General features: G+C 43.9%; 2 protein-coding genes across 2 annotated transcripts in view; both read right to left on the bottom strand.

The window, feature by feature from the left end:
• Window positions 1–2,355: 2,355 nt before the first annotated feature.
• Window positions 2,356–8,489, bottom strand: znf16l (zinc finger protein 16 like). The gene is made up of 3 exons (XM_083788451.1): window positions 7,539–8,489; window positions 6,970–7,206; window positions 2,356–4,521 (listed from the first exon to the last, which is right to left on the bottom strand). The coding sequence occupies exons 1-3, from the start codon at window positions 8,293–8,295 to the stop codon at window positions 3,821–3,823; spliced, it is 1,695 nt and encodes a 564-aa protein (XP_083644577.1). The 5' UTR covers window positions 8,296–8,489; the 3' UTR covers window positions 2,356–3,820.
• Window positions 8,490–11,505: 3,016 nt separating this feature from the next.
• Window positions 11,506–21,301, bottom strand: part of LOC310875323 (uncharacterized protein) — a gene marked incomplete at its 5' end in the record, with an annotated part of 119,778 nt that continues 109,982 nt past the window's right edge. Inside the window, 7 exons of the mRNA XM_083788521.1 lie at window positions 11,506–15,006; window positions 15,762–15,853; window positions 16,404–16,595; window positions 17,395–17,559; window positions 18,312–18,395; window positions 19,227–19,319; window positions 20,415–21,185. Of these exons, the coding sequence (XP_083644647.1) occupies window positions 14,778–15,006; window positions 15,762–15,853; window positions 16,404–16,595; window positions 17,395–17,559; window positions 18,312–18,395; window positions 19,227–19,319; window positions 20,415–21,185 (1,626 nt within the window). The 3' untranslated portion in view covers window positions 11,506–14,777. The remainder of the gene's footprint in view (window positions 15,007–15,761; window positions 15,854–16,403; window positions 16,596–17,394; window positions 17,560–18,311; window positions 18,396–19,226; window positions 19,320–20,414; window positions 21,186–21,301) is intronic.

Below are 21,301 nucleotides of genomic sequence, written 5' to 3'. Positions count from 1 at the left end.
CTGGTGCTTTTGAGTTTTTATTTTTTATTCAAGCCTTGAAAAGTTCAAATTACTGCAGCATTGAGCTGTAGGAGGAACAGGACTTGAACATGGAATGTCTGTACTGAAAGCCTGATGATTAGACCACTGCACCATCAGTCAGACACTCTCAGGCAAAGTCTCCTGGTAATTTTGAAGTGATCTTTTGTGCGTTAGCCTTCAGTAAAGTTTAAATAACACAGACTCATATTAATCAGATGTTTCTTAGCGCTGTTGTTGAGGTCTTCTTTTGTATGATAGTGTAACAGCCGGGAATCGAACCCTGGTCTCCCACGTGGAAAGCCAACATCTTAACCACTACGACAATTAGAGTTTTGAGGTAGGCAGGCTGAGGCTGTGAGCCACTGCTAGAATAGCAGTAAATGAAGCTCAATAACTAGCATTACACTTTAGGAAGTGTGGGATTTGAACAACTCTCTGTGCTGAATAGCCCCTACTACACCATCACTCAGTAACATCTGCCTCTTTGTACTGTTGAAGCGATCATTTGTATGTTAGCCTTCAGATAGTAAAGTTGAAAGAATCAAGAGTTGAACATAGACTCACGTTCATCAGAGTGTAACACCCAGTAATCGAACACAGGTCCCCTGCACTGAAGGCCAACATCTTAACCACTAAGCCAAAGCAACTGCCTATGGCTGAGCCATAGGCAGTTGCTTTTTTCATTTTTTCATTTTTTTCAAATCCTCAAAAATGATGAAAAATGGCGTGCTATAGTATGCCGTACGATATGGGCTATAGCCCATTGTCCAAAATGATAAAAAACGAGGATACATTTTTTTTATCAAAAATTAAAAAAACAATGGGCTATAACCCATCGTTTTTTTCATTTTTTCACTTTTTTTCAAATCCTCAAAAATGATGAAAAACGCCGTGCTATAGTATGCCGTACGATGTGGGCTATAGCCCATGGTCCAAAATGATCATTCTCAATCTTGCTTAAAGTGTGATGAAATAAAATGCAACAAATCTTGCTAAAAGTGTGACGAAATAAAACGAACAAACGGACCAGATCGATAATATTTCCTCTAAACTAACCATGCTACTGGCCATGATATGGACATGATACTGACTTTATATTGGCCATGATACTGACCATGATACTGGCCATGATATGGACATGATACTGACTTTATATTGGCCATGATACTGACCATGATACTGATCATGATACTGGTCACTGGCCATGTTACTGACATGATATATTAAGTGTAAGACTTTTCTCAACAATATGGACCATAAGTTCAACAGAGGTAATACATCATTGACAGTGTAAGACTTCTCAACAATATGGGCCATAATAAGTCTACATTTGTCAACAGAAGTAATAAATGTGACAGTGTGAGACTATATGGGCCATAAGAAAGTCTACATTTGTCAACAGAAGTAATAAATATGACAGTGTAAGACTATATGGGCCATAAGAAAGTCTACATTTTGTCAACAGAGGTAATAAAAATGACAGTGTAAGACTATATGGGCCATAAGAAAGTACATTTGTCAACAGAGGTAATACAAATGACAGTGTATGGGCCTTATGAAAGTCTACATTTGTCAACAGAGGTAATACCAATGACAGTGTAAGACTATATGGGCCATATGAAAGTCTACATTTGTCAACAGAGGTAATAACAATGACAGTGTAAGACTATATGGGCCATATGAAAGTCTACATTTGTCAACATAGGTAATAAAATGACAGTGTAAGACTATATGGGCCATATGAAAGTCTACAGTTGTCAACATAGGTAATACAAATGACAGTGTCAGACTTTTCTCACCAATATGGGCCATTATTACATTATGAGCTGCCTTATGTTCGTTCATAATGTAACACGTCTTTTATAGAAAAATCTGTTATTACGTTATGCGCTCATGATTTTATTACATTATGAGCAGATTTTTACATTATGAGTTTTTATTAAATTTAACTTATTACATTATGAGCCTTTTTGAGCCCTTATTACATTATGAGCAGTTATTACATTATGAGTTGCTACAAAGCAATTTGACTTGTCCTAATCACAAGGAACACACTGTCGGAGTTGGGACTTGAACCTGTGGCCTCCAGATTCTTTAGTCTTTACCCAGTGAGGCAATGTGCTGGCTGTGTACAAAAAGACAAGTAGATAATTTGTTACAGCAATGTTGCAGGATCCGTCTATAAAAGTGGCTATTATCTCACTCCAGTGGCCTAACAAAGCAGCTATATGCACCTTAAAAATGGAAGGAAGTAATGAAAGGAGCACACTTAGAACACCATACACACAGATGTTTATTAGAATGCAGCTTGTCAACTGTTAGCGTTTCACACTTTTGGTTGTCTCGTTTTGTTTTTTAATTGCATGGTCATCGGTCTACTCGCATAGTACTATGGATATGTCAATCTAGCTGTTAATGAGAAATTAAAATGGGACTTGTTTATCAAACTCTACACGAGTTTGAAAGCTCAATTGCACAATCAACCATTAAATTGGGTTTTTTGTGTGATAACAATAGCCTGTTGTACCATCATAAAGGTGAGTGAGCATATAAAATATTCAAGAATATAGGTTATGTAATATAGGTTACATTATTATAGTAAAAACGAAAGAAAATGCCTAAAAATTAAAGTCAACAACAGCCAGCAGCACCAGCCATGGGGAGGGAAATGCATTGTGGTACTGGTAACAGCTTGCACTTGCAGAGGCAGACCACACAGAGGTGCTAGTGTACCATTGCTCATCTACCACAGGATATTTGTAGACAACAATGCATTCACATTGTTCCCTCCAACCAACATATTCCCAATGCTCTGCCTGTCAGCCGTGTTGAAATGGGGAACAGAATATTGTCTTATTCAACATACTGCAACTGGTCTCATTTATCAAGCAACATACAATAATCTCTTGCGATTGTTTTATCTATTTATTTTATCTGCATTGGCATCACACATTGGGATTTCTCGCTGTCCTAAAATATGACTTGTTCAGACATTTACGAGCAAGAGAGAACAAACACCATTTACATTAAATTGACAATCTGTTCTCTAATACTACAGATCGTTTTGGTAATAATCTTATAAATATGAGAAAGTCTTGCTGTTAATTGCAAAACACTTATGCCCCATTTACTTGGATGCGCGCTGTGTTGCACGGCGAAAATAGAAAATCTACAAGCTCACGTGTCACGACGTGACGTGTTGAGCATGTACATTGCTATATTCGGTGAGCGACACAGGCGAGCAACTATGTATAAATCATATAAGGGACAAAATTAGCAAATATTTGGTTGGAACGGTAAGTGCTCACCCATCTTTGTGGGTGTCATGCATGGTATTCCGAGGCAAATGCAGTTCTAATCTGTGTTACTTTATCAACAGATGCCGGGATACAATTTAAAAAGACTAAATGTCTGATACACTGGCAGTTGCTCGTATAGCTTTACCAGGAAGGTAGTAGGTACACACATAATGTACACCGCTTTGATAAATGAGACCCAATGAGTTGTACAGTCAGCAGGCAGCAGCACTGCCTTCTTTTCACATGGCACCTGATGATCCTGTGATAACAGTTAACTTAGCTTGATCGGGAGCCATTCGTTCGGCTAGTCTCGTGACCCTTTCCTCTGGCAGCAGAAATACAAGCGCCATCGTCTGTGGAAACAGATACCCAGAATGTGTCAACAGACAGCCCATGATCAATGTGTAACATGTAGCCCCCCCATGGGTTTCACACAGTTCAAAAACATTGTCCTCCTCTCTGTCATTGAGTGACTCAGGCTGTGGTTAGGTCTGGTTTAGTTAGTTATTGTGGGCCGGCATACAGCGGTGGCTCTTATAGGTGCCCAGGTGGCGGAAGCTCCGCCCACACTGATGGCAGCAGTAAGGGGTGGCTCCGCTGTGGATTCTCTGGTGGGTGTACAGGTTGCCCAGCTCCTTGAAGCGTCGACCACACTGCGGACAGGCGTAGGGACTCTCTCCCGTGTGGACACGCTGGTGTCTCTTCAGACCAGAGAGCACGGAGAATCCCTTCCCACACTGGGGGCAAGGGAAAGGGCTCTGGGCGCCGCTGTGCCCCAGCCGATGGCTCTTTAGCCGGGCGGCGTGGCGGAACCGCTCCCCACATTCCGGACAAATGAAAGGCTTCTCTCCCGTGTGGATGCGCTGGTGCTGCCGGAGGTTGCCCAGGTAGTTAAAATGGCGCCCACAGTCCCCGCACTCGTAGCCACCCTCAATTTTAATTTCCCTTTTTACTCCTCGATTGAGGCCCATACCAGTCCCTGATCCTCCCTCATTGTTGTCCCCACCACCACCTCTCCTGGCATCACTACTGCCTTCTCCCAGCGGGACGATGGCCGAAGATGTGGACTGCAGGGCCTGCAAGGCCTGGGCGCCAGGAGCGTCTGTGTGTATCAGTTTAAGATGTTCCTCCAGGAACAAGGAGTCAGGGCAGAACGTTCCACACAGGGGGCAAATGTAGGTGTGGCCGGGGAACTGCTGACCTGAAAACAGGGGACACAAAATTAGATTATAATGTGACTGGCACACTCCATTCTTGAAATGTGAACTTGGAAGATTCTATATTTGGAACCAAGATAGTTTCTCTTGTTATTATTATTATTTTTAATGAAGATTGTGAATTTTTAGTTAATTAGACAATATTAATATCTACAGCGGTGGAGTGACAGTATAGGAGGTGATATAGAGAGAGGAAGTCACAAGTTACATAATGTTTTAACACAGTTTTAAGTTCCTGCTTTTACGCTGAGCCCATTCAACTGTCCTGGGTGGAAAAGACACATGTTTTTCAAGTTTTGGCCATGTTCACAAATGTAGGCTTTCCACTTTAAGATCAGATAGGACCAAACTCCATGACAGATTTCCTTTTAACTGTGCTTAAAAGTGTACAAATGTCAAGATTAAAGCCGTCTGGTTCCAAGGTTGAAACGATCCGAGCTTCATCAATACATCTATCTATGCATTCATTACAAATACGGCCCCAAAATGGTTTGAGAGAGAGACAGATCGTAGTAGAAGAATTCTGAAGAGATTTTGAAACAATTAGTAGCATGAACTTCAATAAAAGGTAAAGGCCATTTTACCTAAACCTAGGTGGTATTCACACCAGCATGCTATCCTGCTGCGTATTGTCAGAAAGTGCACCTCGTTTGGCTCATTCTACTTCACCAAAACATAACAGGGTTTCACTTTGCCTCAAAACGCAGCAGAGTGCGGAATGGATCACTGCAGGTGTGTGAATGCAATCGCACTAAACAAAAGGGAGTGAATATGCCATTGTGGGATTTTGGCACACGAGAAGGAAGGAGAAGGCATTATTATGCAGCGACGTATAAAGATGCCCCGTGGACAGACGTGGTCTAATGAGATAGAGGCCCTTATTGTAATATGGCCAGACGATCATACAGTAGGCTTATGCTGAAAGTTACACACGAGAACAATGCAGTGTAGACAGGGCTCCAGAGTCCAGACTAACTTTTTCACAGGTAGCACTGGTGCCACCTACCTTTTCAGTTGGTAGCGCCACCACAAATTAGGTAGCGCCATTTTTTTCTTTGTATAGCGTGGTATTAATACATGACCTTATCATGCCCCCACATCGGGCGCCATTTATTTACAGTATGTAGCGGTTTCCACCATTAAAAGGTTTGAATTAGGGACGTCCCGATCACGTTATTTTGCTCCCAATCCGATTCAGAGTATTCCCCGATCAGATATTTATATTTTATAGAACATGTTTAATGCCATATGCGTTTGTTTATGTGCAAAAAGAGTGACTTTGAGAGCTGTTTCCCCATTACAATGAATGGAAGTCAATTTTTATTGTTATTTCTTAAATTGCTAATAAACAACACAACGGAGCAAAAATAATTCATGGAATGGACTAGTTTGCCCATAATAAGGTCTCTTTAATAAGGGGTCCCCCAAACATTCATTGTTCTTTGCACGGTTTTGTTTGGACCGAAGGAACTTTACTTTCACAGGAGTGCTAAGAGGGAATACAACAGACATTGCGACTTGGTTGGGCTGGGAGGGGCTTGTAAAATGATGGTTGATTGTTGATTTGTTTGTTTATTTCTTTTGTTTGTAGGGAGAAAGATCTGTTTAAATCCCAAGTGTATTTTATTTTGCCATTCATCATGCCAATGATTAATGTTGTGTGGCTTGAATATAAAATAATTCAGCTAAAAACCTCTCTATCCCGTTGTTTTTCCTTTAGTTATCCTTCCAAAGCAAAAGGCTGATTGTTACAAACATATCACACATTGATTTCTATTCAGCCACCCTAGGGGAATATTTGACAGCTGCTAAAAGTTGGGGTACCAATAGTATGGGTACCCCAACTTAGTATGGGGTAGGCTTGCTACCACATGCACCAGCACCAGACTATTAAAACAACATATTTAGAAACAGGGTTTACAATGCTTAACCATATCCAAAAAAGTAAACAAGTCAAAAAACATTTTTTTGCCAAGAAAATATTTTAGACATGAGAGAAGTGGGGTGATACCCTGTTTTTTTCCTTATTACTGTGGGAGAGTGCAATCAATCATCCAATCCACTAAGCAACTAAAAGCAAAGGTTGAATACCAACCATTTGCCTTTTTGGCATTTTTTTTGGGGGTGCAACCCACACGTTTAGCAGTGTTGCTCACTGCACGAACACCTGGTCCTAACAAGCTGTACATGTTGTAAATGTGACTAATCAACTTAAATTAATATTTAATAAAATACAATACCAATTGGTATTATTGAAGTGGAGAAATAATGGGCCAAAGTTACATTTCCAAACCTTTTGAGCTGAGTTTATATACAAATTTTAACGTGGTATGAAAAATATAGGAGTGTATAAGTGTGTTCGAAAAAATACAATCCTAACACACACTTCAAGGCCAAGTCGAGCTCCCAACTTATGGTTGCTTGCCACTCACCTGTCTCGAGCCTGTCTGTGTTGCCTTCCATGGGACTGTCCTCCCCACCAGGAGAGCCCTGGCCCTCCAAGGGGAACCCAGGGGGTTGGCCATGGGACAGAGGGGCCTGGGGCTGGTCGATACCTTGTCCGTCCCTCTTATATGACTCATCCTCCTCCTCCTCCTCATCCTCCTCCCCATCCCCATCCTCCCCGGTATCCTCTGGCGGGGCACTTTCGCATTTAGGCTCCTTCACACCTAGGGAAATATACTTTACTTGGTCGTTGTATTGTGGCTATGTAGATACACAGTAGATGAATCCCATGCAACATAGACCAATGGAGCGTCAGAAATATTCAGGGGGTACTTAGCAGCACACTGGCCATTGAAATAATTGAAACTAAACCTGAAATGCACAATGTAATATTTTTATTTTCTTTCTTTAAAAATGTATTACACAAAATTAGACAGAGAGAGAGAGAGAGAGAGAGAGAGAGAGAGAGAGAGAGAGAGAGAGAGAGAGAGAGAGAGAGAGAGAGAGAGAGAGACAGACTCGTCACTAGATCATCAATAACCCCTCAAACGAATACCTTTCAGATCTGGTGTGTATTCCATCCCTGCCATCCATTCATAGTCGTAAATCCGTTTGCTTCCAGAAGGTAAGATGTTAAAGAGATCATCTGTGGCTGAGTCAGACTCCCCGTCTCCTCCGTGACCACCGGTGCCCGTCATGCCGCTGTCCGTCCAGAGGTTCAGTGATTGCGGCTCGGACTCTGGGCGAGTCTCCCTGTCGCCACCAGCCCCCGGAGGAGGCGGCGGATTTGGCAAGTCGCCGTCCATCTCCGTACCACCCCTCGAATTCTTATCCTTCATGAGATAGTCACAAATGGCGTTGATGTTTTCCTTCTTCACGCCGGGCATGGCGGGCGGCTTGGCTTTCTTGGGGTCACTGTTGTGCTTCCTGCACCCCGCCGCCGAGGAAGCCTCGCCGCCGGGGGAGAATGGCTCCCTGCCGTCCCGCTGCAGGGACTCCAGTCTCACCTTTAAAAGCTCGATCTCGTCTGTTTTCTCCCGCAGCTCCAGTTTCAAGACCCGGATCCTGACGCTGACCATCTTCCGAATCTCGGACAGCGCGGTCTCCAGCACCACCGTGATGTTCCTGCCGAGGTGCTCCGTGATGTCGCTCACCGAGCACAGCAACTCTTCGTCGGACTCGAAATCCAAGAAATCGTCGTCGGCGGCGGCGGCTCGCGCCGCGGCCGAGCCGGGCTGCGTCTCCATGAAGGCGCTCTGGTGCTCCGGCGACAAGCTCGCGTCGCTGAACGATTGGTTTCTTTTTCGGCTCATAGCATGACCTGGAGCAGCCTTTAAAGAATTGTTTGTTTAATAGCTCAAATCTAGAAGCTAGCCACCACTAGCCAGTAGGCTAATGATGCTGAAAGACATCCACATAGGTAGACTTTTGATCCCATAGCCTCGGAGGTACGATGGCGCTGCGGTTGGCTGTGTTGGTTGTCAAGGGTGACAGATGTAACATTTTGGGATTTTTTTTTTTTTTTTTTTTTTTCTAGCATTATGTAGTTAACTGAGCACTAGATTTTGATCGTTTATATGAATTTACACTCAATCCCAACCAGATGTTAAAATCGATTCCCCTGAGAAAAATGGTTTAAATCAATTCGCGTACCACTGCCCTCACCCGCCTCCTCGGGAGTCGGAACCTATGAAAAAAGATTAGCCAATCACAGCGTGGCCATCACTCTGGCCTATGGGATATACAGTAATAATGGCTGTACTCGGCAGAGTCGAGGTCGGGTTTCACGGGTAGCGCCACCTACTATACACTCCACAAACTGCAGGGATCCAGGGATTCTTAAAATTGTATCAATTCAATTCAATTCAATTCAAAGGAGCTTTATTGGCATGAGAAAAAGTTTGAAAGTAGCCTATAATATAGGCAACTGTATTATACAGTTGGAGGGGGTACAGCATTTTGTAAACAGCGCTATGTCATATTGCATCGTTATATATACATGTTATACAGGGTCTTTTTTAACAAATAGCATTTTTTTGCAGTCACTTTGGGACAAAATAGCATCATTTCTTTTCCAAGACTAAATAGTATACAAAAAACCATCAGATTTAAGATGTGTTTAAAGGTAGCAGCTCTGTTTACATGTGCATCTCTCTCTCTCAATCAATCAATCAAAACTCTCTCTCTCTCTCTCTCTCTCTCTCTCTCTCTCTCTCTCTCTCTCTCTCTCTCCTCTCTCTCTCTCTCTCTCTCTCTCTCCTCTCTCTCTCTCTCTCTCTCTCTCTCTCTCTCTCTCTCTCCATATATATCTCCCACTAGCTGGGCTTGAAGGATAAGGTTCGCAATGTGGATGTCAGTCAGACCAGGTTCAGTTCTGCAAAATTTTGATTGATAACATTTTATTAACAGTTTCTAGAATGGGTAGCCTACATTTCAACGAAAGTACATACAGGTATTGATGTGTTTCTGCAACCACATTATTTTTCGTTGCTGCAGTTACTCCTAACCTCCACCAGATGCCAGTATACCCCTTGCAAACCAACTGCAGACAACTAGTCTTTTGATGTTTTTTTCCCCCGAAGGTGAATTCACCCTTTGTCAAGTCCCACGCGTGTTGTGCCCCTCTTCCCCATTGGCTGCCGTTTCGTGGTTGGACAAAAATCCTCTCTCTCCATCCACTACCATTGAAATAACATGTTTTTCAGTTGCTTCATATTGATATTCTGTGCACTCAATTGTTATTTTAAACTTGGTGTCAGTAAAAAGGAACATCACAGGTGCAGCACGGTGACTGGGCATATGATGTTTGTTTTGAGTTTTTTCTAAAAATGATGTTTTAGCAAATTCAACATAAACAGGGCAAAACGAGGGCGGAACAAGGCAGAAAGAGCCCGCTGGTTAGTCAGTAAGGGACCAATCAGAAGGCTGACAAAGGGTGAATTACTCATAGTAGACATCATTACATGTAATCCCATTAATGGCAGAGAATGTATTCGTTTTAATCTCCTAAAATGTATCCCACTATTTTCTAGTCTAAAATTGACAAAGTCAAAAATGTCACTAATCTATCAAAAGTAGTCACTGGGAAGATGCACAAAAAGACTGGCCTGTTTCATGCATTTTTCACAACTGCATGAAGCAGCATGTTGAAGTTCTAACTAGATTTCTAGCACAAAGTATGTGGAATAGCCTAGTTAGATGCCAAAACAAGTCATTATACATGTAGGCCTATATCAGCTTGCATTCCATTGTCTTGCATAGTGTACCTTAGTGGGGCTTTCTAGTCATGTTTCCACACTGTGTGTGTGTGTGTGTGTGTGTGTGTGTGTGTGTGTGTGTGTGTGTGTGTGTGTGTGTGTGTGTGTGTGTGTGTGTGAGTGTGTGTGTGTGTGTGCACGCGCATGCGTGAGATTGATTGATTGATTGATAATTGTATTAGACAATAAAATGCAAACAGTACAGGGGTACAGTCAAGCACAAATGGTCCAAAAGGATAGCACCGAAGAAAGACCTTGCGGTCTTGTTTCCATTCAGGTCCCATACATTCATTCAAAACACAACAATGTTCCTGAAAAAGGCCCAGGCCGTGGCGTAACGGTCTGGGCACCTGACTGGTAATCCAGTCGCAGTGTGCCGCGGGGTCGACTCCCGAGCCCGACATGGCCTTTACTGCATGTCATCCCCCATCTCTCTCCCGTTTCCTGTCAGCCTACTGTCTGTCCCTTCAAAAATCAATAAAAGGCGTAAGCCGCAAAAAATATCTTTAAAAAAAAAAGAATTCCTGAAAAAACATTTCAGAGCCCATGCAGCTCCCTGTGCATCAGCGGGCCATTGCCACAGATGAGAGGTGGAAGTGAGCATTTCAGCAGATTGTATGCACTTAGCAAATGGCTTTCAACTGCTTGCACCGAAGAATCTGTACATTTTATTGACAATTTCAATTTCTTCTAGGATCGAAGACATCTCTTTGTAGACAGAACGCACTTAGACAAGCTGGGTGTGAAATTATTTCTCAGCAATCTGTTTCACTGTACATGCATGGGTCCACAACACTCCCAAGGCCAGAGCAGAGATAAGAGATAGCGTCCTAGCCAGGACACACAGAGCCAAAACAGATGACTTTGTCAAATCAAGTGAACTCACAGCAGCCCCTGATGGAGAAGAAGAATTCACAGATTTTGAAGCTAGTCGCTGGGATGATATTCAGGAAGTCACAGCCTTCTCCGGAGAAGGACTTCCCAGATCTTGAAGGCACAGGGCATGGGCACACTTGAGCCGAAACAGCCGCGGACAGAAGAAGCTGTGTTTTACGTAATTTCCGAGTTTTTAGACAGCGGATGGATGGAAAAGAAGCTCCACCCCTGTGGCTGACTGTCGCGGAGGAGAGCGTTTCCGGGAATCTGTCCATCATTGTTATACGTTGTTATCATGGATGAGACAGACCGACAGACAGATAGATACTAACATGATACTGCCATGAGTTGAACAAAAAAAACAGATCCACCGTTTTGAAAGAATGACAGTACTCCGTCCACATTTGACACATGTACTGTACAATTTTATTTTTTGTCATGTACACCACAGCTATGCCATGTTAGCGTTTCAGTTTTGTTTTTTTCTCTTTTTAGTAATAATTTGATAACTAATACATGCCCGCATAGATATTTTGGAACTGTAAATATGTTTATTATCACCATGGAAACAAGATGCTGATTTATCAAATCAAAGGTCTTTTGTTTCCGACCATAGATTTTTATTTGCGCTTTTTGATCACACACTCAAAGTAAATGGCAACGTGAGGATTGTATTGTTACATAGATCAAATCTGTGCTGTAAATAACACCAACACATTTCCATGCCAGAGTCTCATTTGACGTCTGCACTGATTAAAGCGTTCACAGCAAACCAGAATTCAAATAAAACACGCAAGTCTTGTGTACAAATGGCAAGTTATTGTTCAACTCCCCCGAAGTTCACATTTTCTTCTTGTTTGTCATTACTTCAGAACACATTCAAACACGCACACACAAACACACACACACACACAGGCCACCCTCAGCTTCAGACGCTGAAGGATCACTAAGGGCCGCCAATAAATACATTTAAAGAAAAACATATGCTTGAATGCCTTCTGTGAGGTATCTGCAGCGCTTCAAAATAGAAATAGTTGAATCAAGACAAAATGCTATCGTCGGCAATAATCCGTTGAACTGATCATTGTGAAGACAGAATTTAACCACTTGGACCCTAGTTTTTCTGCGCGTGCCATAATAGGCAAACATTCGGCAAAAATAGCAGTTGTAGATTGCCTATTTTCAGCGAAGAGATATGGTATGGACTAGTACAGACCCCCGGGAGACACCAGTGGACGAAGTAAAGGGTTTAAGTGGTTAAGATGATGTCTGATAACCTGACTCCGCCGCTTGATCCACAATCACATTTGTTTCACAGCGTACTTCCATCTGGGATCTCTGTAGCCGAGTCGCTGAATAAAACTGTCCCTTTTCTCAAGCTACTTGACAGGCGATTGGATGGGACCATCTGTCAATCATATTGACGTGTCTAGTGTCCACCCCCTTGAACGATAAAAGTGTTGACAAACGCCTGATAGCATTTAGGTTCAACACTTAAAAAAAACGGCGGATGTGTCGGTCATGTCTTTGCTTGCATTCAAGCAGACGGTTTTCCAATTTTAAGGTGCTAGGAAATACAATTGCAAGAGGTGCTTCTCGATGGCGTCACACCCGGTCTCGCCAAGATCCCGCCAATAGCTGCCGCTGATTGGTTCGTCACGGCCACGGGGCGGTTCAAACGGCAATCCCTGAGCGATCCCAGATGGAGGCTGTTGTGAACCTATGAACTCAATACCGCCCCCTTCTGGCGGAGTCAGTTCAGACGTCTGATACCAACGATGAACAATGCAAAATGGAATCAGCAACAGCAGATCAAACAAAGTGTCACATCTCTCAGCGTGCCATCCATCCACCTATACTCTTCCCAATTTACAATCATAACAGGCTGGATCAAAAACAATCATATGGGTTTCCACTGAGTCAACCTATATATCTTGTACGACATGCCTACAGCAGGAGAAGTGCTCATTCTGCAAATTGAATAAAATGACACATGAAATCAAAAGAAACATTCCTGGTCAATACTTATTTCTTTCACATGTCAGGTTAATGATGCCGGTGAGAAAGCTATGGTCTATCAACGCACACGCACACGCGCGCACACACACACACACACACACACACACACACACACACACACACACACACACACACACACACACACACACACACACACAGGTACACACATGGTTGGCAGCTTTTGACACGCCACTCGGAAGAATAGGTGAATGCACGTCACGTTACAAAGACAAGACACGTAGAAAGTAAATGACAGGCGGCAACGCCACATGGCGAGACGATGGAGTTGCAATCACAAAGATCACGTCGGAAAAGAAAATCTACACGCGAAGCCTACTCAAGAACATGGATTCTAAACATTAACGGAACATGTTTGGAGATGTACACAAGTGCATGGCTATGCAGGTTTCTAAATACACCAGTTCAGGGAGGTTCAGTGACTCCTACAGTCGTCAATGGAAGATTTACACATTCAGTCCTCGTGTTGTCATCTTGCCAAAGCTGTGGCTTCGTTTGTTCTATTTTCTATGTAACATTAATCTCATCGTTGTGGTGGCGATCTGTGACTCAAAACACCTTTGAAGAGCAGAGCGATTCCGATTGGTGCACGGTACATGTACAGCAGGTAAAGGTGGGCTAATGTATTAAATGCTTTTACATTTCTATGCTTCCCAGTCCAAGCATGATTTGTTTCCCCTTCTCCTCTATTTACAAATGTTTTTCTTTTTTTACAATAGTTCTTCCAGAAGAGGCCTGTGCATGAGGCAAACGTCCCAAGAGCCACTCAACGTTGATCCGCCATTGTGTTCGTCAAGTGTTGTCCTTTAATCAGACTGCAATAGCTCAAAAACAGTAGGGCGGGAAAAAAAGCAAGGATAACCACGAAAAATCTCAATGTAATATAAAGTCACCCGACAAAAAAAACAGGGTAGCTATCTTTGGTCACAAGATGAGCAAAACGAAACAGGAAGTCCAGAAGATAAGAGTTATAAAGCACAAAATAAATCAAGAATAGTAGTGCTCCTTTAATTGCCGTGGAGGGGGGACGGACGACAATCATAACAAAAATATGTAAAATCTCGTGTGCAGCGACAATTCATGATAAAGGGTGAGCAATGTTGCGGGGATGGGAAATCATGGCAGGCCGGGGGAGGCCTTACATCACCATAGGATTCTGTGCAGGGCAGTGAGGGAGGCCTGTGGGGTTAGCGGGGGACGAGTCAGTTTAACCACCTAGTTTCGAACCTGGGTGTGTGTGTTACCGTTACCGTACACAGGGTGCAGCATGGTAGTGAAAACGTAATGGAACCATCTAGTAGTTGGCTCACCCCGAAGTGTAACCCTCAGGATAGCCGCGGCCGGAACGATCCGAAACGAGGCCAAAAAAAAAGGATCTCTACCTATTCTCAAGCTTTTTAATGGGTAAGAAGCCTGACTCACTTAGCCTGGTTAATAAACCAGACCGAATCAGCCGTTGGCAAAAATAAATTGCCTGCCAACCAGGCTATGACTCACTGGCTTGGGAGCCTCACGTGGAATGGGGGGCGGAGGTCACCGCCCCCATTGCATGAGCGGTGGATGTTTGGTTACCCTGGGAGACCAGGGTTCGAATCCAGGTGTGTCAGGCCGTTAGAATCCACCTATCACTCAAATTTCTCCTCCTCTTTATCTCCCTCCTCCTCCTCCTCCTCCTCCTCCCTCCTCTCGGGGTTGTCGTCGCAGTAGCGTTGGAGCAGCAGATGCAGGTGTCGCTGCAGGGCGTCAGGCTTCAGGGCCTCGGGGGTGTCGTCCAGCCGCTCCAGGTGTACATGTTTCCCCTGGCCGTCCCTCACCACGGTCCTCTTCTGGGTGCGGGACTTACGCATCTGGGTTCTGTGCGAGAGATGGACAGAGTCGACAGAGTGAATGGTCATGACGCCGTGGCGTCTTTCGGACGCATCGTTTCCCGCATGCAGGGCACACCAGAGGGCAGGACAAAACCTCAAGGCACACCTGTATGCATGCAAATTAGCCCCTATAACAGGTGCCCCTTTCAGAACAACGAACGGCCCAGGAAATGAAATGCAATGCATTCTGACCACAGGATTTTCTTTAAGTATTTATTTAAAGACGGTTACGCCGCGGACAAAGCCAGCTCGGATCGTGACAAATCATGACAATGAACACAATATTTTGGGCCGATCAAATCATTAGAAAGAAGAAAATAAAGGCAGGAGACAACACTATTTGTTTTGTTTTTCTTCTTATAAATTATTTGATCGGCCCAAAACATTGTGTTCATTGTCATGATTTGTCACGATCCGAGTTGGCTTTGTCCGCGGCGTAACCGTCTTTAAATAAATACTTAAAGAAAATCCTATGGTCAGAATGCATTGCATTTCATTTCCTGGGCTGTTCGTTGTTCTGAAAGGGGGAGGGACTGCGCCGCTCTATTGGGGCATTTGTCATGGGGGCATACGCTACTATAAATACATAAATTGTCAAAGACAAAAACGACAGGCATTTTCTGTGATTTTAGTTTGTTTTAGTTAGTGTGAACACACAACAGAGTTTCAGTTAGTTATTCTTTGTGTAAAGCCTCGTTTTGGAGCTTTTCTAAGCACTCTGCCATGCTCTAGCAGTCGAACCTTTTGACCACAGAACCGTCGTCCTGAACAATCTCTCTCTCTACTAACTGAGGCGGGAGGACTTTCCCGAAGCCTCCCGCATAGCTCAGTGCCTGGAGGAGACAGCCAGGGAGGACACAAGAAGGAGAAAGTAAACAGCAAACAGAAATAGCTTTCCCCAAGTTCAAAAACATGTTTGACAATAGTTATCAACAGCTGATATGAAAATATGGCATATACCGTTTGGCACGATAATTTGCAAACCAAGCTATGATGCTGGACTGTCAGTGAAGATAATATAATTCCTGGACAATTAAAAGTACATTGAAACATCATAAACCCTTTTTAGTGTGGATCAAAATGAGTCCTAGATGGACTGAAATTGTCTTTTATGGGTTGCGAGTTATATCTCCTTATTTGTCATATAATTATAAATATCTTCAAAGTAATCCCCCCAAAATCCACACATTTTCATAAATTAAATACAAAAAGAATGAAAATCAAACATTCTTTTCAAAATAATTTCATAAATGAAAATAAAAAAGACAATTCCATGAAATTGAAAATGGCAGATCTACAAGCTCACAACGTGCCGCATCACGACGTGTTGTGAGCTTGTAGATTGTCGATTTTCACTATGTGGTCTGGGTCCCCTATACTGACCTTCTCAAAGTCCTCTCTGGCCGAAGGGAGGTCCGCAGCCAACGAGGCGTCGCCTGACTGCTTCTCCATCCTCTCGCCTTTCACCACCGTCGTCTTCACCACCTTGCTGACCTTGCGACCTTGCACCGGCTCCGCCTCAAACTCAGAGGCGGTAGCGGTGCCCTGCAGAGCCAGAGGCTCCGAGAAGGTCACCTGCAAATCAGATAAGAGGTCAAATCATCTGTCTAAGGGCCGACTCATACTCCTATTTTACCGCTGTTTCTGCGCTGTAGTGCCAAAATGATTTTGGCTCGTTAGAAATGTTCAGTAGCACCGAAGAGCCGACTTTAGGACGGTACCCGCTCCCCCCCCGAACCTCAAATGACAGGCACTACAGAGCCGAACCGACTTTTATTCGTCTCTAAAATAGGAGTAGGCTATGAATCGGCCCTGGAAATGAAGTTACATGAATGAGCTGTAACACGTATATTTGTCTGTACCTTTGTGTGCAACAATAATAGTTACATCCTCTGTATTAAAATGGATGGTCCATTTGGGTCCGTTTTTTACAGGAAGATTTTTACCATGTATACTTTTATCTACTGTAACATTATCAGACATTTTCATCTGTACAGTCCGAGTGTAAAAATCAGAAAGAGGGTAGGTACCCTCACAAAAAACATGCAGTAATCCTGGTCTCTAAACTGCCTCCCCCTGGCCAGCCGGGGCGCCTGATGGAGGGCAAAGGAACTGGTTGGAAAAATGTGTTCCTTCCACACGCTACGTCCAACCAGGGAAACTCCCCCCTGTCAGGTGTAAAGAAGCAACTTGGACACTCAGGCATGAAGAAAGCATGAATTCAAGTCCGTTGCTCTCCCCATGTCCCCCATAATGGGGACTAGGTTGGCGGAGGGTGTGTAGAGCCCAGGATCACATTTAGATAATTGACACAGGTGTGAAAAATGGGTTACAAAATCGTGGGATAAAAATAATCATAGATCACGCCACTGACCTCTGCCTGATCTCCCCCGCTGCGAACCACCGTTCTCCTCACCACTCTGGACACCGCGTCTCCCTGCTCTATGGGCACCATCTCCTGGGGAGAGCCCTCCACGGTCACCTCCTGTCTCTCCACTCCGTCCGCAGACACATACTTACGAATCACCTTCCTCGTGATCTGGTGGAGAGAGGACAGAGTTTTAAACCAGCACAGAGGGACGGACACCTTTTCCTTCATGGGCTGAATAGAAAACATCACTCGACCATTTGTTTTTTTTAAGAGCTGCAATGGAGTGGAATGAGCAGCGACGGCTCCAGAACATTGTGACTGGGGGTGCTATGGGGGGGGGGGGGGGGGGGGGGCTGGCTATTTAGAGAGGGGGCTAATGAATCTTGGTTTACATAGAAGTCAGTCAATTGGGCTTGTTTTGAGGGGGGGGGGGGGGGGGGGGCTTAGGGGGGCTAAGCCTCCCCCCCTTGTCCTCTCTGGAGCCGTCCCATTACAAAGTGATTTGTAATGATCTTTTCTGAGACACTTAACAGAAACACAGATTAGGATAAGTACAGGAAAGCATCTAACAGGGTTCAGTCGTAGGCCAGGACCTGTGTCTCCAGAGAAGAGGGTCTTATAACCACTACACTATATCTGGGGAACATGAGCAGTATGATGCAAATATAAAATTATAAATATTCAAATGGAATCCATAATTGTGGGTGGTGTGCAGTTAATTTGTTGGACAAATTCTTATCCAACAAATACAACATAAATATTTTGAAAATCATTAATGCAAGGTAAACTCTATTTACTGTAGTTACTGTAGTACATCAATAACTACAGAATAGCAGAAGAAGATTTACCATTGTTGCTGAATGTTCACCTAAGACATGCCCAGTATACAGTAGTTGTTAAGCATTTAAACATTATCGTACCTTCTTGACTACAATGTTCCCGTGCTCATCTGTGTACTTCTCCTCCGTCACGGTCTGCGGTGGGATGTCTGGCAAATCATCCGCCTGTACGGAGCAAGCACACCGTTTAAAGGTACATTCTGCAACAGTGGTGCACACAGAGGCACAATTTACACTATACCCGGGATTCTCAACTAGTTGCACACTGAGGAGCTTTGGATTGTACAATGAACATGACATCAGCACCCAATATTACACACAACACATCAGTAGTCATTTTTCGTTGTTTAGATTGGGATGCCATCAGAATATCTTGCAACTGACTGGCTGAGAACCCTGGTTTATGTTATCACCCAAACATTTCAAAACCAGGACAAAATAATATAGAAACATGCTCCCCTGTGTAGATTTTCAAGATTTCAACAAGAGTAAATTAAAGGCAATAGGGCGCAAGGGGAAAATAGCGCAAAATCATTGACAACGCCACAAAATAAAATGGATGAGTATGATGCAGAAATGAAATGAACAAAGAAAATGCCATGGGCTTCCTCACAGTCAAAGTTGTCTTTCCCTATGATACCTGATACGGCTATCATGTAGATCTCAACACCATTCTGGGCGGGAAAGCCGGGAACCCCTTTTGTTGTATGTTATAATTTAGCTATTGAAAAATAGCAGATCTACAAGCTCACAGCGCGCCACCGAGTGGCGCGCTACGAGCTTGTAGGTCTGCTATTTTGGAAAAATCGTTTAGATTTAGAATAATCTTTTTATTATTTTGAGGTCAGGCCTAAATGGGTTAAGTCAATGCTGCATGAAAGAAACAGGAACAGCTAAATAAATGCTGCCAAATATAGCCTAGCATCACATCACTGCACACCGGCGACGAACAGCATCCCGTACTGTACTGTACTGTACATGCTCATGCTGCATTACCTGGATGATAACTCTGCGTCGGACCACCCTGGTGGTTATCACCTCCTCCTCTGAGCTATCAGAGGACAGCATCCCTAGCTCCTCTGCTATCTCCTGAGAGACAGCACACAGCCGGCCATGTGTCAATATGACATGTGTGCACAGTGTCACCGCAGGCATACACTATCGTGAGAGGGATGACTGATTTAAGCAGTCACACCTGGCCTGAGTCAAACTAGAACTGGACTCAGAGCTGGGTGTGGCTGCGCACCTGTTGTGTATCGACTTGATCAAGGCACAACAGGATAAATCAGTCATCTACACTATATCATAGCAGGCAAACCTGTCCCTTCTTTTCTCTTGGTTTTTAGCAATGGGATTTGGCTTTCGTAGTTTACCTTGACAGAGAGGTCCTTTAAAACCAATAGATGAGGGTATGAATGTGGATAACGCAACATTGAAAGAAGATGAAGAGGAGGTACAGGTGGATGTATCACAACGTTTGACCTAAACGGACGTGCATGGATGGAAATGACAAGCCAAAATCAAAATGAGCAAAAGGGTCAAACCAATGTGAAAGTGGTTTATACAGCGTTATTACACAATCTATTAAGTCCCAACACCCTGTGAAGGTCAATGTTTAGTTAAAAATCACACCTGTGTGAATTGAGCAGTGCAACGATACTTTTATTGTGATAGTTACTGTACTGTACGGTACAGTTTTATTGTTAGTTATACATGTATTGTTATAGCTGTGGTGCTCAATGTAAGTGCAGTGTTCAGCGGTGCCACTTTAGGTCACCCAGCGGTATTGCAGCCGTTCACACCCCAAACGGACAGACATACGGACATAGGGACACACGCGGCCAGTCATTGGAGTGGTGTGCACTGCTCAAAAATGAGCTGTGCTGTCAACACAGCACACCAACTCCGTCGCAGCCAGCATTTTCAGTCACCAATCACCATCCAATATTCTATTCTGTTGTTAGACCTTTTCTGTTATTGTATGTACAGTATAGGTGAATGCACACATGCAAACAAGGCACTCATTAGCCTCCTAGTTTAATTATTTGAAGAAAAAAAACTCTTAAGCTGTGTGTTTTAGTTTGGCAGCCTTCTTAATGTCAAGTGCAGCCCCACTGCAAGCAGCCCGAGCAGGCAGGACACGAACGAACCAGGGCAGCGGTGAGCTCATGCTTGACCTCTTACCCTTCCCAGAAAGTCATCATCATCATCAAAGCCTGCCTCATCTCTGGAGGGTAGCTCCTCACAAACAGGCACGCTGTATTCTTTAGCACCTTCTGAATCATAATTCAAGTCGCTGAGTTCTTCACTGCCCGACGAGAAGCGCTTGTGATGATCCACCCGAAGGAACGACTGGCCTGCATATTCAGGGGGGCTTTCTTTAAAGAAGCCAGTTTCAGGGCTGCTACCGGGCATAGGGGATGGGGGCTCAGAGATCCGATAGCTGATTTCTGTTTCGGACAAGTCTGCGAAGCCCTGATGGCAGTCAAAGAACTCCACATCGGAGTCGGAGTGTAGCGAGGATTCTGGGCGTTCTTCTGAGACTTTTGACTGCTGTGTTCCAAACTCAGAGAGTGTTTTTTCAAACTCTGAGAGGACTTGCCTGAAGCCTGGAGAGAACTGTAAGTCTTCCGCAGTTTCCTTTGGGGTGGCCAGAGAGACACCCTGAGCTGAAGGGAGGTCACTGAACACCGAGGAGACAGGACTCAGGTCTGACGGAGAGGCTCGGCTACATTCAGAAGCTCTCGGGGCCTGATGTCCTGAAAATATGGCATCATAATCTGGTGGCACTAGATAGGAACTTGACAATGGTGAAAAAAGCTCACTGGACTCCGAGAAATCATGCGATTGGGCTGATGACTGATCGAGTTCTTGTGTCTCTGTTGCAATGGTCAGCAGCTTGTTTTCTACTTTATTCTCCATCTGCAACTGTGTTTCCTTTGTTTGAGGTGCGCTCTGAAAATGAATGTCAGTTACCATCTGATTAACAACACATTACGTACACTTCATGGTGCATGCACCATTAACTTCACTTCACATTTTCACCAATCAATGAAACTACAATTATTTTC

Source organism: Protomyctophum parallelum (assembly GCF_964188405.1).
Source record: "Protomyctophum parallelum genome assembly, chromosome: 18".
In the NCBI taxonomy this organism is placed as follows: Eukaryota; Metazoa; Chordata; class Actinopteri; order Myctophiformes; family Myctophidae; genus Protomyctophum; species Protomyctophum parallelum.
Note: the sequence above shows the minus strand (reverse complement) of the source record. Positions and strands in the feature narration are given on the sequence as shown.